This window comes from Heptranchias perlo, chromosome 23 (genome assembly GCF_035084215.1).
Source record: "Heptranchias perlo isolate sHepPer1 chromosome 23, sHepPer1.hap1, whole genome shotgun sequence".
NCBI classification, from domain to species: Eukaryota; Metazoa; Chordata; class Chondrichthyes; order Hexanchiformes; family Hexanchidae; genus Heptranchias; species Heptranchias perlo.
The window spans coordinates 24448496-24465548 of record NC_090347.1 but is presented as its reverse complement, the minus strand read 5'-3'; the positions used below and the strand labels follow the sequence as shown (position 1 = coordinate 24465548).

The window sequence follows — 17053 nt, the reverse complement described above, 5'->3', positions numbered from 1 at the left end:
TCTTTTGTCCATATTTAGACCAAGGCTGTAATGAGGTCTGGAGCTGAGTGATCCTGGTGGAACCCAAACTGAGCATTGGTGAGCAGGTCATTAGCGAATAAGTGCCGCTTGATAGCACTGTCAACGACACCTTTCATCACTTTGCTGATGATTGAGAGCAGACTGATGGGGCGGTAATTGGCCGGATTGGATTTGTCCTGCTTTTTTTTGTAAGTGGACAGGACATACCCGAATATTCATTGCTACTATTTCTACTTTTCTCCTCCTTCTCCATTTGCAGTTAAAAAAATGATTTAAAATTATTTTATTTTGTGCCTGGAAGCTTGTAAACATTGCAATCATGTATGATGCCAATGAGAGGCTAAAAAGTAGCGATAGGCACTGGGCTCTCAGGCTGTGCACCCATAGATAAACAGGAAACATTCAGACCAAGGTCCATTTCAAAGAATGCAGCTCCAGGGACAAAGCAGAAGGTAAGCCGAATCTCACCGAGACAGGAAAGCTTGTGTGAGAGAGAGTTCTGTAATTTTTGGAAGAAGGAAAAGTTCTTACATGTTTATGATATTTTCCCCAAGGGCATGATTGTTTGCTATTTTCTTTGATATGAATTTTGAGAGAAAAAAGTGTGTTTTTGATAAGCTCAAATTACACTAAAAAGAAATCAATCAAGCTTTGTGCATTATGAATACTTGCCAAGAAGCAAATCTTTTAATTATCTCAATTTTCTGTTTAAAGCTTAAATCAATGAATTATTGATTAAATAGAATTTCCTACGAAGTTTCACAAAACTACCATTTGAATGTGGAGTTTATATAAATCTTAATCTATATTAAAAATTCATATTTTTCAACATTAGTTGAGCTTTATCATGATTCAGCTGTACAGTGTATTGTAAAGTTAACTGAACACAAAACAATTTAATCTAAAACACATTGGCCTGTGCTGCACCATAAAGAGGAAAGCTCTCTGGTTGCAAACATCGTTCTAGGCGACAAACACACCAAAAATGGGCATAAAAAGGCCATCAAGCTTGCCCCATCGAGAAAACGGAGTAACCCTGCCCACCATCCTCCCTCTTTTAATAATGACCCTGGGAGATGAACAAGATGTAGTTGGAAACATTTAGTTTAGTGAGATCAATAATAGTCTAAAATTCAAGAACACTAACATAAATAAAAAACTGACTGATAAGGTTGATTAATTTCCTTCAATTGGCCTCAGCAATATAAACCTAGAAGAAAGGGATGCCGATATACAGGTTTAGGTTACAGGATCATAGAATAGACTCATAGAATGGTTACAGCACAGGAGGCGGCTATTTGGGCCGCCAAGCCCATGCCAGCTCTCTGCAAGAGCTATCCAGCTAGTCCCACTCCCCCGCTCTTTCCCTGTAGCCCTGAAAATCTTTTTCCTTCAAGTACTTATCCAATTCTCTTTTGAAAGCCATGATTGAATCCACCTCCACCACCCTTTCAGTCAGTGCATTCCAAATCATAACCACTCACTGCGTAAAAATTTTTTTTCCTCAAGTTGCCTTTGGTTCATTTGCCAATTACCTTAAATCTGTGTCCTCTGGGTCTCGACCCTTCTGCCAATGGGAACAGCTTCTCTCTATCTACTCCCCTCATCATTTTGAACACCTCTATCAAATCTCCTCTCATCCTTCTCTGCTCTAAGAGGAACAACCTCAGCTTCTCCAGTCTCTCCACGTAACTGAAGTCCCTCATCCCTGGAACCATTCTAGTAAATCTTTTCTGCACCCTAAGGCCTTCACATCCTTCCTAAAGTGCGGTGCCCAGAACTGGACACAATACTCCAGTTGTGGTCAAACCAGTGTTTTATAAAGGTTCATCGTAACTTCCTTGCTTTTGTACTCTATGCTTCTATTTATAAAGCCCAGGATCCTGTATGCCTTTTTAACCGCTTTCTTAACCTGCCCTGCCACCTTCAAAGATTTGTGCACACATACCCCCAGGTCTTTCTGTTCCTGCACATCCTTTAGAATTGTACCCTTTAGAGTATATTACCTCTCCTCATTCTTTCTACCAAAACGTAACACCTCACACATCTCCGTTAAATTTCACCTGCCACGTGGCCGCCCATTCCACCTGTCTGTCCGCTTGAAGTCTACCACTAGCCCCCTCATTGTTCACTACACTTCCAAGTATTGTGTCATCTGCAAATTTTGAAATTGTGCCCTGTACTCCCAAGTTCAAGTCATTAACATATATCAAGAAAAGCAGTGGTCCTAGTACCGGTCCCTGGGGAACACCACTGTACACCTTCCTCCATACCGAAAAACAACCATTCACCACTACTCTCTGTTTCCTGTCACTTAGCCAATTTCGTATCCATTCTGCCGCTGCCCCTTTTATTCCATGGGCTTCAACTTTGCTGACAAGCCTATTATGTGGCACTTTATCAAATGCCTTTTGGAGGTCCATATACACCACATCAACCGCATTGTCCTCATCAACCCTTTTTGTTACCTCATCAAAAAACTCAATCATGTTAGTTAAACACAATTTGCCTTTAACAAATCCACACTTGTCCAAGTGACTATTAATTTTGTCCCAGATTATCGTTTCTAACAGCTTCCCCACCCCCAAAGTTGAACTGACTGGCCTGTTGTTGACGGGTTTATCCTTACACCCTTTCTTGAACAAGGGTGTAACATTTACAATTCTCCAGTCCTCTGGCACCACCCCCGTATCGAAGGAAGAGTGGAAGATTATGGCCGCTATCTCTGCAATTTCCACCCTTACTTCCCTCAGCAACCGAGGATGCATCCTATCCGGACCTGGTGACTTATCTACTTTAAGTACTGCCAGCCTTTCTAGTGTCTCCTCTATCAATTTTTAGCCCATCTTGTATCTCAACGACCTCCTCTTTTACTGTGACTTTGGCAGCATCTTCATCCTTGATAAAGATAGATGCAAATTACTCATTTAGTACCTCAGCCATGCCCTCTGCCTCCTTGTGCAGGTCTCCTTTTTGGTCCCTAATGAGCCCCACCCCACCTCTTACTATCTGTTTACTATTTATATGCCTAGACAAGACTTTTGGATTACCTTTTATGTTAGTTGCTAATCTATTCTCATACTCTCTCTTTGCCCCTCATTTCCCTTTTCACTTCCCCTCTGAACTTTCTATATCCAGCCTGGTTCTCACTTGTATTATCAATCTGACATCTGTCTTACGCCCCCTTTTGCTGCTTCATCTTACTCTCCATCTTTTTTGTCATCCAGGGAGCTCTGGCTTTGGTTGCCCTACCTTTCCTCTTCGTGGAAATGTAACTAGACTGTACCAGAACCATCTCTTCTTTAAAGACTGCCCATTGTTCGATTACAGTTTTGCCTGCCAATCTTTGATTCCAATTTACCTGGGCCAGATCCATTCTCAACCCTCCTCCAATTAAGTATTTTTACTATAGATTGCTCCTTGTCCTTTTCCATATCTAATCTAAACCTATGATCACTGTTCCATAATTGTTCCTCTACCAACACTTGCTCCACTTGACCCACCTCATTCCCCGGAACCAGATCCAGCAATGCCTCCATCCTCGTCAGGCCGGAAACATACTGATCAAGAAAGTTCTCCTGAACACACTTCACAAATTCTTCCCCCTCTTGCACTTTACACAATTACTATCCCAGTCTATATTAGGATAACTGAAGTCCCCCATTATTACTACTCTATGGCTCTTGCACCTCTGTAATTTCCCTGTAAAGTTGCTCCTCTATATCCTTCCCACTATATGGTGGCCTATAGAGTACACCCAGCAGTGTAATGGCAACCTCTATTGTTTCTTAACTCTAACCAATTAGATTCTGTCCTCGACCCCTCCAGGACATCCTCTCTCTCCAATACTGCAATATTCTTCTTAATCAATACTGTCACCACCCCGCCCTCCTTTCTTTCCTTCCATCTCTTTCCTGAACACTTTGTATCCCGGAATATTTAGTACTCAATCCTGCACTTTTTTGAGCCAGGTCTCCATTATCGCTACATCATCATATTCTCATGTGGCTTTTTGCACCAGCAGCTCACCGACCTTATTTATCATGCTTCGTGCGTTTACACACATGCACTGTAAACCTATATTGGACCTTCTTGTATTCTCTCTTAGTCTGATTCCACCTAATACCGTACTATTTCTTACTCTAGTGCTATCTGTTTCTCCCAATCCTTTGTGCACCTTGTTTCTCCTTTCTAATGCTACATCCTAGTGCCCATCCCCCTGCCAAATTAGTTTCAGCCCTCCCCCGCACCACTAGTGAACCTCACCGCGAGGACGTTGGTCCCAGCTCTATTGAGGTGCAACCCGTCTGGCCTGTACAGGTCCCACCTTCCCCAGAACTGATCCCAATGCCCCCGGAATCTAAAGCCCTCCCTCCTGCACCATCTCTCCAGCCACGCAGTCGTCTGCTCTATCCTCCTATTTCTATACTTACTAGTGGGTGGCACCGGGAGAAATATGGAGATTACTACCTTTGAGGTCCTGCTTATTAATCTCTTTCCTAGCTCCCCAAAATCCGCGTGCAGGACCTCATCCCTCTTTGTACCAATGTTGTTGGTAACAATACTGACCACGACCTCTGGCAGTTCACCCTCCCCCTTCAGAATGTTCTGCAGCTGCTCAGTGACATCCTGGCACCAGGGAGGCAACATACCATCCTGGACTCACGTCTATGGCCGCAGAAATGCCTATCTGTTCCCCTAACTATTGAATTCGCTATCACTATTGCTTTCCCGATCTTCCTCCTCCCCCCCCCCACCCCACCGTGGTGCCGTGGACTTGACACTGGCTGTAATCCCCAGAGGAACCATCGCCCTCACCAGTGAATACCGGTTAGAGAATGAGGGGACTCCTGCACTACCTGCCTGACCCTCCTTGCCTGTATGGCGGTCACCCAGTCCTTCCCTGCCTGTACTCTCTTAAGCTGTGGGGTGACCACCTCCTGAAACGAGCTATCCACTTAGCTCTCAGCCTCTCTGAAGTGACGCCAGCTGCTGCTCAAGCTCTGAAACCCAGAGCTCGAGATCCTCCAGCTGACAACTTCCTGCACCTGTGGTTGTCCAGGACACGGGACGCGTCCTGGAGTTCCCACATGGCACAAGATGTGCATTCGACATGAGGATGAGGCAAACTGATTTGTGTTCTTGCTATTGCAGCAGCTCGTTGTGGCTGTTACATCCTTACCTTGCCTTTGTGTGCTTCCTGAAGCCACGTTCGAAGTCTAATGAAACAGCTTTCCTGCAGTGGTGTCAAATCACCCAAATAACGCTCAATGTAATCAGCATCCAGTTTATCTAAAACACAATCAGAGTTTAACGTTATACATAAATTGAGGAAGTTCATTCTCTAACCTTTAACTCCAGTACTCGTTAACTACATGCTTATATGTATTTTAGACAGATGAAAGCAATATTTTCTTAGGGCTTTGCACTCGCATTTTTATACCCAACAAGATTATTTACTCCAAGAATACTACAAAGAAATATTATGTAAATTTCTCAATCTGGCTTTTAAATATTTACAGAAAAATGTATTATTTCTTATTCAAGAACCTAAATGTGATAAATGAATGTACATAACGTACTTTCAGACTGTGCAATGATTCTTTAAACATGAAGAGAAACAAAGATGCAATTGTACAGTTAAGGAAATTATAAAGTCCTAGGTGACTTACCATCTGGTGTTCCTGGGAGAGAGTCAGGAGAATTATTGGAAGCAGCAATCAGGTCCTTGTTGATGTGTTCTTCCTTTCCAACAGCATCACCTTGGCTAGGTATGGTTACAGCTGGGGAGGAGACCAGCTTCTGAACAGGAACTGACTTTTCTATGTTAATGCTAACAGTCGGTGTCCATCGTGGTACATAAGAAATTCCTTCTTCCTCCAGCTGTTTTAGGTAATACTCAATTATTTCTTTCCCCTATAAAAACATAACCCATAGAATGTTGAAATATATAATGTACAAAATCCTAATGATTAAACACTTATGCGTTGTGGAATTTAAGTTAGTTAAAGGGGAACTTAGTGTCGAGGTATATATGATAGAACATATGCACTGACCATTATGTTCATTTTGTGCCAGTATTTTCACTACCACTTAATTGGTTAAAATATATTTTAATTTCAGTCCTCCAGGGGGAACCCTCTGTATAATTATTCAGAATTTCAGACATCTTGAATGATGGGCAGCTTCCATGAAAAGTTTTGTTTTGTTGTCTTGTACTCAAGGCAGATTACGAACAGATTGAATTATGGTGAGAAAGAAAAATCTTCCCAAGAACATCTGTAAACAGTCAGCAAAACTGTTGATTATATAACACTTGCTGATTGTTGAGAATCATGGAGCAGAAGCCAAGTGCCTTCTGACCTGGGGGATTAGAGAGTCTCAGTAGCAGACTGCTCTTTTGCACCTTTTGATGGGAACTCAGAAGCATGGGTGACAGAAGTAGATGCAGGTGGATGTGGCCTAGAGAAACTAAGTTAACTGCGAAGAGCAACATTACAAGTACATAGTTGATAAATCATCCATTGCACTTACCCCTACACTAAAAGATTATTTTTAAATTATTTAAGTATAATTTGAAAATATCATCTTAGCAGACTGATAGGCATGTATTTTACTAAAAAATTGTTAAAGGACTGAAAATTACCACAAAGCCAAATGATCTTATCTACGATAAATATTCCTGTTACTTTCAGGTATTTTCTTCATGACCAACTGGCTACTATATTATGAATACAGGTATAATACTTCTAATCAATACAAACTTAATCATTGTTAGAAATACAAGAGATAGCCTTATCTAGAAACTGCAATAAAACTATATGCCTTTTTATTCACCTACCTTTTTGATGCTGCTGGTGTACTGTTTCATTGCTATTTTTTCAACTGTACTTTCAAATCCAAAAAAAGATTTGATATCAAGACTTGCTGACTGCTCAAAGCAGGTCCAATCTTCATTTTCTTGGTGAACCTGGTAGCACATAAGAAGAAATGCCAGGTGCAGCACTGATTTTTAACTGTGCTAATTAATGGTGGTCACATGTTATAAAGCACGATCCTTAAATTTCAAAATTTAATATTTCTAACTATGACTGAAATTTTTCACAATAGCAGAGCTCTTTGATCATTTAAGAGATAGGACTAATCCAGAGCAACTGAAGTTTTGCACCGACAGTAAATCTTCACCAAATGTGGTAAGGGCTAATGTTCAGTTCTAATAACTCCTGTCAACTCTTGGTACACCATATGTGATCAGTTATGGTTAGACTCTGGGAGGTTACTGCTAAACTTTGAGATGCAGCAACTTTTCATGGTTTAATACATTTTGACATGTCAAAGATTTGCCTGACCATCTATTTGCAAAACCTGAAAGTGTTTCAATCAGTTGCTAAGACTGGCTTTGGAGCTGGTTTTCAGCAAACAAAACATCATTGTTTTTCTCAAGTTTCTCCAACCTCCAAAATGGATTGTGTTTTTTGTTTAAAAAGTTTATTTTTACAATTCGCATTTTTTTTCCAGAAAAGGTTAAAAAGATGGGGGGGGGGGGGCGGGGGGCAGCGAAGAAAAATCTAAGCAAAAATAGGAGAGTAAAAGAAATAAATGGGGAAGACAACTGAAAGGGAGAAAAAAGGATAGGTGGAACTTGTTGAGCTTAATCCATGAAAAGTATGTGGTTTAGTCACATATATATTAATACTGTAATAAAAACAATTCCTCACATTTGAGTAGCATTACTGCAATATTCATATTGATTCAATTTCACAGCTTGAATTGAAAAGTTAAAATTGGCTGGACAGGGAAATTCCAGGGAAAGGGAGTTACAGGTTAAATGTATTGCTAATTTTCCACTTACTTAGCAGGACCAAACATTAAAGAGGCATACAAAATGTAATCTATTTATAAAAGTGCTGGTTTATATTTAATATTACAAGTTAGGGATGACTCAAAAGCCAAATATGTATACCTGCTGTGCCATAGGTCACGATAGGTACACCAGTAAAGGAGTGAAGCCTTGGAATATATGCGGCATTCCTTAAATTTTTTATGAAGCAAATTTAAAATGTGAAACTTTCATTTTTCTACTCCTTTAATCTGCTGGCTTCCTTGTCCTCCTGTTACAATTCAATCCACACTGTGGCTACCAGTATTTGCTTGCTCTCTTGCATTTCCCACAACACACTTTGAAATGGGTAACTTATCAGCAGTATCAAGCCATTGAACTGGTACAGAAGTGTTTGTTTGCGATTTATACACTATGCATTCTTTTCCTCAATTGTTTTAACAAATACACACTCAGAACATCTTTATGTAGTTCTTCCTGCACCAAACCTTAAGTTATGGAAACTTTAACACATCTTCTGAACTCATCTATTGCCCAGCATATCCCCTAGCTTCAGACAGTAAAGTTTCTGAAGTAGTCAATTTTTTTTTAACATTAATTAGAATTAAAATATTTTGCAATTGGTAACATACAGTGTAACAGCAGAATTCATTGATGACAACTCGGTTGGCAAAGGTTTCATTGTACACTTCTATCTTCAATGTCCTCTCTCGTATATTCAAGGAATTCTTCTGAATGAAGTAGATGTAATCAACACCTGCAATCTGGATAACATCAATAAACAGCTATGACAAATAAATCTATTACCATGAAACATAATCATGGCACCAAATGCCTCAGGTTGGTGGTCATCAATATGTCACAAGTCACAACACATTAATAAAACTAATTTGGATCACTATTTATAATTTCATCACTTGCAAATTTTTATTTAGTCCTCTAAGAATTTCAAACATAAAAATCAAACATGAGCAACACTCAAAATAATCTCTAGGGAGAAGAGCAGACACAGAAAATGTTCAAAACACCACTGGAAGGAAGTAGGACCAACATATAAATGCAATCAACTAAACGGAACCATTTTCAAAAATCAGCACTACATGCTTTCTTGTAGTATGTGTTTAATGCAATGCTGCCATTAGTGATCATGTAAGCTCAATTTGTTTTAACTCATCCAATGTTTGATAACAGAATATCACTTTCAAGTTTAGATGAAATCAAAACAAGTCTTATGGAAGTCAACGATGATTGGGACAAAAACATACATAAATAATCCTCAGCTGAGGTTAGGATCAGATCAGCCATGATCTTATTGAATGGCGGAGCAGGCTCGAGGGGCCAATTGGCCTACTCCTGCTCCTATTTCTTATGTTCTTATGTTCTTAGCTCACCCAACAGCAAATTTGGTTAAGAATCCTTACTGGATCTACAGCTGCTCGGCAGATATGATTTTTTCATTCGTTCATGGGATGTGGGCGTCACTGGCAAGGCCAGCATTTATTGCCCATCCCTAATTGCCCTTGAGAAGGTGGTGGTGAACTGCCTTCTTGAACCGCTGCAGTCTGTGTGGTGAAGGTTCTCCCACAGTGCTGTTAAGAAGGGAGTTCCAGGATTTTGACCCAGCGACGATGAAGGAACGGCAATATATTTCCAAATCGGGATGGTGTGTGACTTGAAGGAGAACGTGCAGGTGGTGTTTTTCCCATGTACCTGCTGCTCTTGTCGTTCTAAGTGGTAGAGGTCGCGCGTTTGGGAGGTGCTGTCGAAGAAGCTTTGGCAAGTTGCTGCAGTGCATCCTGTGGATGGTACACACTGCAGCCACTGTGCGCCAGTGGTGAAGGGAGTGAATGTTTAGGGTGGTGGATGGGGTGCCAATCAAGCGGGCTGCTTTGTTCTGGATGGTGTCGAGCTTCTTGAATGTTGTTGGAGCTGTACTCATCCAAGCAAGCGGAGAGTATTCCATCACACTCCTGACTTGTGCCTTGTAGATGGTGGAAAGGCTTTGGGGAGTCAGGAGGTGAGTCACTTGCCGCAGAACACCCAGCCTCTGACCTGCTCTTGTAGCCACAATATTTATGTGACTGGTCCAGTTAAGTTTCTGGTCAATGGTGACCCCCAGGATGTTGATGGTGGGGGATTCAGCGATGGTGATGCCGTTGAATGTCAAGGTGAGGTGGTTAGATTCTCTCTTGTTGGAGATGGTCATTGCCTGGCACTTGTTTGGCGCGAATGTTACTTGCCACTTATCAGCCCAAGCCTGGATGTTGTCCAGGTCTTGCTGCATGCGGGCTCGGACTGCTTCATTATTTGAGGGGTAGCAAATGGACCTGAACACTGTGCAATCATCAGCGAACATCCCCATTTCTGACCTTATGATGGAGGGAAGGTCATTGATGAAGCAGCTGAAGATGGTTGGTCCTAGGACACTGCCCTGAGGAACTCCTGCAGCAATGTCCTGGGGCTGAGATGATTGGCCTCCAACAACCACTACCATCTTCCTTTGTGCTAGGTATGACTCCAGCCACTGGAGAGTTTTCCCCGATTCCCATTGACTTCAATTTTACAAGTGCTCCTTGGTGCCACACTCGGTCAAATGCTACCTTGATGTCAAGGGCAGTCACTCTCACCTCACCTCTGGAATTCAGCTCTTTTGTCCATGTTTGGACAAGGCTGTAATGAGGTCTGGAGCAGAGTGCTCCTGGTGGAACCCAAACTGAGCATCGGTGTGCAGGTTATTGGTGAGTAAGTGCCGCTTGATAGCACTGTCGACGATACTGTCCATCACATTGCTGATGATTGAGAGTAGACTGATAGGGCAGTAATTGGCCATATTGGATTTGTCCTGCTTTTTGTGGACAGGACATACCTGGCCAATTATCCACATTGTGGAAATATATACAAGTTACAACACAGAAACAGGCTATTTGGCCCATACAGACTGTGTTGGTATTTACCCTCCATATAAGTAGATAGTCTAATCACATTTACTCACCCTGTTTCCATAACCCCTCAATCTAATCTTGAATGCCGACATAGTGGCTGAGGTAGAGACTAACTCTGGAAGTGTTCTACAGCCTCGCAACTGTGAGCAAAGAAGTTCTCCAGCCCTCTTCTAAATCTCTTACATTTAACCTTGTATTTATGGTGCCTTGTTCTTGACCCCATAATTATTGGAAACTGTCTGCTTCCATCGCCCGTGTCCTATCCTTTCTTCATTTTAAATACTTCTATCTTATTACCCTGTAATCTTTTTCTAATGAGAAAAAGGTAACAGCACTGTATGGCAAGTTTGCAACCCCTTTTACATACTCAACTACTGGACATCTATTTTTATTTTTTTCCCCAATGCATGAAATCCCCAGGTTCAAATACGTCCATCAAGTGGCTGTGGTATATGGACCCTGAGGTGGCACAGTAACAGGAGGTAAAATTTGAACACGAGAGATTTAATGCAATGGGACAAATAGTTTATGGTAATGACAATTACCACTTGATGTATATCCATGACATACCGGTGCTGCTATCTGCCCTTATTCTCACACTTAGATATTAAGGAAGCGTACAGCAATCCATGGTTACCCCAGCCTCCTCCTCAAACTCTCGGAAATGGTCTATTACCATTCCAGGTGATAAAACGATTTTAGAATGAGAGGAAGTCTGTGATAGCCCTTTCTCCCAGTAGCACTGACTGAATCTTCCCTGCAAGAAGAGAGGGGAGCATTATATAACCAGGGCACATCAGATAATTGGGCAACGGCTCAAGCATTCCAGATGCCTGAGGCAAGTGAACAACTGCTAATGTTGAACCCTGCCTTTGAGGGGCGCTTTGATTTTGGTTAGCTCAAAAATGTAACACTATTTTCTACCAGCAGATGGTGATGTTACACAAGTAACGTTTTGTGCCAATCTTTACATCCACTGGCTTTAGTTTAGTTCTGATAAAAGGAGGTAAAAGATTCAGCGTGTCTGCTGAATCATAGCACTTATTTACCGCAGATAGCCCATCATAAAAGTTGAGACAAAAAATGTGTAATGCAAAATACATTAAATAAAAACAGAAGTAGAATATTCACAGCGATAGCATTAATAGTAATTCAGAGCAAATGAAATGAAGTAAAAACAAAACACATTAGGGTAAGTTACAAAAATATTCTGTAGAGTAGCAGTTAAGACAGGCAGTAAAGTTATTGATCATAGATCAACAGATTTACTTAGTAATTTTATGACTTTCTGCAGCAAATTGCTCTGCATAATAACTGCTCCTCTAAGAATGAATAACATTTCAAAATTATTTTAACAGCTTAATTGGACTCTTATCAATGATTATCTATTTGCACTATAATTTACATCCATAAACTCATTGGAATAACTGTCTTAACCTTACCTTTTTTAGTAGTCTTGGTGCATCTACATCCAATTTACATCGCCTTTCTAAAATATGAACAGTCTCATCCTCACTCTTGTATTCACTGGTAATGTCACTTCCAACAAACATTGGGATTAGTGGGCATGTTGGGAATCGCCTTTCATAAGCCTGGAAAAAAGGCAATTATACAAAATTATATTTTCACTGAATACAGGCATTCAAATATTTATATTGCAAAAGTTAGTGATGGGATGAATGTAGTGATGCTGTAAACTACAGCAAGTTTTTGTGTAAACCAGCTGTAGTGTTGTCACAGAGCACAATTTTTCATTGAATATCTTTCAGAAGAGAACTGAAATAATGGATGATCCTGCAAACCTGAGGGGTAGCCACAAAACTGGAAAAGCATACAATGTAGTCACGCTTTTAATAATCAAGCTTGATGTCACCTAATCATCATCTGCTGATTTACCTTCTCTTTTACTCTTTTTGATCTTGGTGATGCCCTGCACCATGGGTCACGGCTCTTCACCTTAGATGCTCATTAAAAAAATGTATGGAATAATTAATTCAATAAATACAAAGGAACAAGTTAAAAGGCATTTAAGCCATTTAAAAATTAAATCAGCAATAAATTATTGATTTTCTTAGTCCTTCCCTTCCACTCATAGGCACTGACAGCTCTCTGATATTTCTGCCCTAAAAGCCATTCTTCAAGTGAGTTTAGACAGCAAATATTGGCAGGCTATTCAACCATAAAGGGGTGGGCCACGCAAGGTCAACCTTGTCCTTACTGAATATTTACACACATTTTCCAGCTGAGGAAAAGGAAATGACCTCATTACTGTCCCAATGAGACCATAGTACAGGCCTGGGATTAAATGTGTGTCCTCTTTGGTCTGTATGGCTCAGTGCACCAACATTGAGAAGCCCAAGTCTATTTAGAATTTACAGCATACAAAGATGCCATTCATCCCATCACTATTTTGGGTTCTGTTTCCACCACTATTTCTGGTAGCATAATCCATGTCCTAACAACCATCTGTATAAAAAAAATTATCCTAACCTCTCCCTTCATTCTTTTGGTGATATTCTTAAATTTAAACCCTTTGCCGACTTAATAATTTTGAACATCTCCATTAGATCTCATTAGCCTTCCGACCTAATGAAAAGAGCTCCAGTTTCTGCTCAAGACTAAAACCTCGCAATTCTGATATCATCTTAGTATATCTCTTCTGCATCCTCTCCATGGTCTTGACATGACCGCTCAAAACTGGACACAGTATTCTAACAACAGCTTAATCAATCATTTGTATATGTTTAGCATTATCTCTTCGCTTTTGTACTCTTCCCTTATTTCTAAAACAACTTTAAAAATGTGGGAAGACAGATTGATAAAGATTTCTATTGATTAAATACCATCTTCAAGGAGATAAGCCCCAGCAATGTGAAGGAGTTAAAAGGACAGTGAAATGGGATCAGAGCAGACACCACCAGCTGAAAAGCTTGCACTGGCACAGGGATGAATGGCCTCCTTCACTGCTGTAATTTCAATGATCTATAAAATCCATGGGAAAGTGGTAGTTTCCTGTGGATATTTTTGTAAAATAGAAATTCAGACAGATTAATTCCACAGCTTGTGTATTAAGGGCTGAAACTAAATTAATTTTCAAATCAGTTTATTTCACAGCGTTTCTTCCACACTGTGGAATTTTCTACCACAGAAGGCTATGGAGGCCAAGTCACTGAATATAGTTAAGAAGTAGATAGACAGATTTCTAGACACAAAAGGCATCAAGGGGTATGGGGAGAGAGCGGAAATATGGTATTGAGAAAGAGGATCAGCCACGATCATATTGAATGGCGGAGCAGGCTTGAAGGGCCGAATGGCCTGCTCCTATTTTCTATGTTTCTATGCATAAAATAGAATTCTGCAAATATATTACAGGTTATGCAACTTTCAAATAGTTTTAAAGCTATGCAAGGCACCTATGTATATAAATAAAACAAGTTGCATTTATATAGCGTCTTTAACGTAGTAAAACATCCCAAGGTGCTTCACAGGAGTGTTATCAAACAAAATTTCCACACTGAGCCACATAAGGAGGTATTAGGACAGATGATCAAAAGCTTGGTCAAAGAGGTCGGTTTTAAGGAGCGTCATAAAGGAAGAGAGAGAGGCAGGGGCGGTGAGGCATAGGGAGGGAATTCCAGAGCTTAGGGCCAAGGCAGCTGAAGGCACGGCCGCCAATAGTGGAGAGATTAAAATCAGGGATGCGCAAGAGGCAAGAATTGGAGGAGCGCAGAGATCTCGGAGGATTGTAGGACTGGAGGAGGTTAGAGAGATAGGGAGGGGCAAGGCCATGAAGGGACTTGAAAACAAGAATGAGAATTTTAAAATTGGCGTTCCTAGACCGGGAGCCAATGTAGGTCAGCGAGCACAGGGATGGTGGGAGAGCAGGACTTGGTGCAAATTAGGATATGGAGAGCAGAGTTTTGGATGAGCTCAAGTTTATGGAAGGTGGAGGATGGGAGGCCAGCCAAGAGATCATTGGGATAGTCCAGTCTGGAGGTAACAAAGGCATGGATGAGGGTTCCAGCAGCAGGTGAGCTGAGGCAGGGGTGGAGATGGGTGATGTTACAGAGGTGGAAGTAGGCGGCCTTGATGATGGAGCGGATATGTGGTCGGAAGCTCATCTCAGGGTCAAATAGGGCGCCAATATTTCGAACGGTCTGGTTCAGCCTCAGACAATGGCCAGGGAGAGAGATGGAGTCGGTGGCTAGGGAACAGAGTTTGCAGCAGGGACCAAACACAATGGCTTTGGTCTTCCCAATATTTAGTTGGAGGAAATTTTTGCTCATCCAGTACTGGTTGTCGGACAAGTAATATGACAAATGAGAGTCAGTGGAGGGGTCGAGGGAGCTGGGTGTTGTCAGCATACATGTGGAATCTGACGTGTTTTCGGATGATGTCGCCGAGGGGCAGCACGTAGATGAGAAATAGGAGGGAGTCAAGGATAGATCTTAGGGGAACTCCAGAGGTAACTGTGTGGGAGCGGGAAGTGAAACCATTACATGTAATTCGCTGCCTATGACTGGATAGATAAGAATGGAACCAGCTGAGCGCAGTCACACCCAGCTGGACGACGGAGGAGAGACGTTGGAGGAGGATGGTGTGGTCAACCACGCCAAAGGCTGCAGACAGGTCGAGAATGATGAGGAGGGATCGTTTACCATCGTAACAGTCACATAGGATGTCTTTTGTGATTTTGATAAGGACTATTTCAGTACTGTGGCAGGGACGAAAACCTGATTGGAGGGATTCAAATGTTGCAGGAAAGATGGGCATGGATTTGGGAGGCGTCAACACGTGCAAGGACTTTGGAGAGGAAAGGGAGATTGGAGATGGGGTGGTAGTTTGCAAGGACAGAGGGGTCAAGGGTGTTTTTTTTTTAAAAAGGAGGGGCAGTGATGACAGCAGATTTGAAGGGGAGGGGGACAGTACCTGAGGAGAGGGAACCGTTAACAATATCAACTAACATGGGGGCCAGGAAGGGAAGTTGAGTGGTCAGCAGTTTAGTGGGAATAGGGTCGAGGGAATAGGAGCAGGAGGTGGGTCTCATGGTCACGATGAGCTCGGAGAGGGCATGAGAAACTAGAGAAAGATGTGAGTTCAGGGCTAAGATACGGGGAAACTATAGAGGAAGTTTGGCTTGGTGAGCTAGGGGAAGGGAGGGAAGCAGCAGAGGCAGCTGAACGGATGGTCTCAATCTTAGTAAAGAATTCCATGAGCTCCTTGCACTTTTTGTTAGAGGGTGGAGGGGGCAAGGGACAGGGGTTTAAGAAGATGGTTTATAATGAAGAGAAGCTGGGGTTTATCTTTGCATTCCAGGACAATCTTAATAATGAATGACTTGGACTTGGGTACACAGGGTACAATTTCCAAATTTGCAGATGACACAAAACTTGGAAGTGTAGTGAACAGTGAGGAGGATAGTGATAGACTTCAAGAGGACATAGACAGACTGGTGGAATGGGGCGGATGAAATTTAAGGCAGAAAAACGCAAAGTGATACATTTCAGTAGGAAGAACGAGGAGAGGCAATATAAACTAAAGGGCACAATTCTAAAAGGGGTACAGGAACAGAGAGATCTGGGGGTATACATGCACAAATCGTTGAAAGTGGCAGGGCAAGTTGAGAAAGCGGTTAAAAAAGCATCAGGATCCTGGGCTTTATAAATAGAGGCATTGAGTACAAAAGCAAGGAAGTCATGATGAATCTTTATAACACAGTGGTTCGACCACAACTTGTGTCCAGTTCTGGGCACCGCACTTTAGGAAAGATGTGAAGGCCTTAGAGAGGGTGCAAAAAAGATTTACTAGAATGATTCCAGGGACGAGTGACTTCAGTTACGTGGATAGGCTGGAGAAGCGAGGGTTGTTCTCCTTGGAACACAGATGGTTGAGAGGAGATTTGATAGAGGTATTTAAAATCATGAAGGGCCTAGACAAAATAGCTAAAGAGAAACTGTACCCATTGGCAGAAGGATCAAGAACCAGAGTATATAGATTTAAGGTGATTGGCAAAAGAACCAAAGATGACATTCAGGAAAACTTTTTTACGCAGCAAGTGGTTAGGATCTGGAATGCACTGCCTGAGGGGGTGGTGGAGGCAGACTCAATCGTGGCTTTCAAAAGGGAACTGGACAAGTACTTGAAAGGAAAAAATTTGCAGGGCCATGGGGATAGGGCGGGGAGTGGGACTAGCTGGACTGCATAGACACGATGGGCCGAATGGCCTCCTTCCATATTGTAACCTTTCTAT

The 17053-nt window shown here is 41.7% G+C and overlaps 1 protein-coding gene across 1 annotated transcript in view; it reads right to left on the bottom strand.

The window, feature by feature from the left end:
• si:dkey-237i9.1 (SEC14-like protein 1) overlaps window positions 1–17053 on the bottom strand; it is a 53120-nt gene that overhangs the window by 13028 nt on the left and 23039 nt on the right. Inside the window, exons 3-7 of the mRNA XM_068004203.1 lie at window positions 12246–12395; window positions 8494–8625; window positions 6863–6991; window positions 5694–5937; window positions 5204–5313 (exon numbers count right to left, since the gene is read on the bottom strand). Coding sequence (XP_067860304.1) covers window positions 5204–5313; window positions 5694–5937; window positions 6863–6991; window positions 8494–8625; window positions 12246–12395 — 765 coding nt within the window. The remainder of the gene's footprint in view (window positions 1–5203; window positions 5314–5693; window positions 5938–6862; window positions 6992–8493; window positions 8626–12245; window positions 12396–17053) is intronic.